Here is a 1275-nt window from a genome sequence, read left to right as displayed (position 1 = left end):
AAAAAAAACCCAAAATACATTATAAACTACTCTTATTGTTAACATCCCGCAGATCAACAATTATCGTAGCCTAATAACGGACGAAATGGTTTGGTGGCTAGGAATGTAAATATATTAGGCGCATCTAATGTGTTATACGCCACCAATGCGAAACATAATACAAAATTTACGCGGTCCGGATAATTCTGTTGTTGAAATCGACGATAACATGGTAAAGATTTAAGATCCGTGTAACTGATATTTTTTCAGGACCACTGCGGAATGTCGAACTGTGAAGGTTTGTGCTTTGAATTTCAATCCAGGGTTCATTGCAGAAGCCTTGGAAGTTTTAAATTTACGATTTTTTGATTGCTGGTCAACTCGTGGCTACTACTTTTGTTAATAAGTTTTAAATGAAAAATAACCTTTAACTCTTAACAAGGAGATTTTAAAATTAGAAAATTGCAATGTAATCTCGTACTTTTTGCTGTCAACAAGCAGACAGGTTTTAAACACGACTGCGTTTTACAACATTTTGGTATGTCACGTACTATACTAGACTTGAACCGGAAACTATACTCACAAACTTGGTTTTTCAAGTTTATTTTGGATTTTTTTTTTCAAGTTTATTTTAACGTATTTTATTCCAGGACATAATTTGAAAAGAAAAATGACCGGCTATATAATACTATATGGGATTCGAGTACAGACGAATGGGAACGTTACGTTTAGAGATGGCCGTTGGAGGAGAGATGGAGAGAGAAGAGCAATCGATATGTGCTGTTGAAGTTGCCTAGTTGCGCTACTGCTTTTGCCTCTCCTGCACCTCCACTTCATGTCGTGTGCAAGCGAAAAAAGAACAGGAGTACTCTTTCAGCTGACATTAATTTCTGTTGTAAAAGATCTGAAAATTTGGAAAACCTTTGGGGCATTGCTTTCATTCAGTTTTGGGATGAGAGAAAGATGAGGAAGTATTTCTGTGTTTACTACCCTGATTTGAAATATGTGAATTTTAGTCTAAAGTTTTTTAGGTCTGCAGAAACTGGTGAAAATTCTGCAGAATCTGATAGTATCTCATGCATTTTATAAGGCTGTTACAGCGTCTTATGTTTTGGGGGAAGAGGCTACTTAATTTTTGCAGTCAAAGAGTGGAATGAATGTTTTAAAGTCTGTCAGTTTTTGCAAGTTTTTCTTTATATTGTAATTCACTGGAAGAAAACTGACAGAGTCCCATTTGACATTCACATTTTTATCGTTTCATATATATGTATATATATATGAAAGCAAATATATATA

General features: G+C 34.7%; 1 protein-coding gene across 1 annotated transcript; it reads left to right on the top strand.

The window, feature by feature from the left end:
* Positions 1-127: 127 nt before the first annotated feature.
* Positions 128-1111, top strand: LOAG_15757 (hypothetical protein; the record flags this gene model as incomplete). The annotated part of the gene is made up of 3 exons (XM_003151243.1): positions 128-211; positions 712-844; positions 1011-1111. 3 exons carry the CDS (start codon positions 128-130, stop codon positions 1109-1111), a joined length of 318 nt encoding a protein of 105 aa, XP_003151291.1.
* Between the last annotated feature and the right edge of the window lie 164 nt (positions 1112-1275).

Source organism: Loa loa (assembly GCF_000183805.2).
Source record: "Loa loa unplaced genomic scaffold supercont3.2619, whole genome shotgun sequence".
Lineage (NCBI taxonomy): Eukaryota > Metazoa > Nematoda > Chromadorea > Rhabditida > Onchocercidae > Loa > Loa loa.
This window is presented reverse-complemented; position numbering and strand designations above follow the sequence as displayed.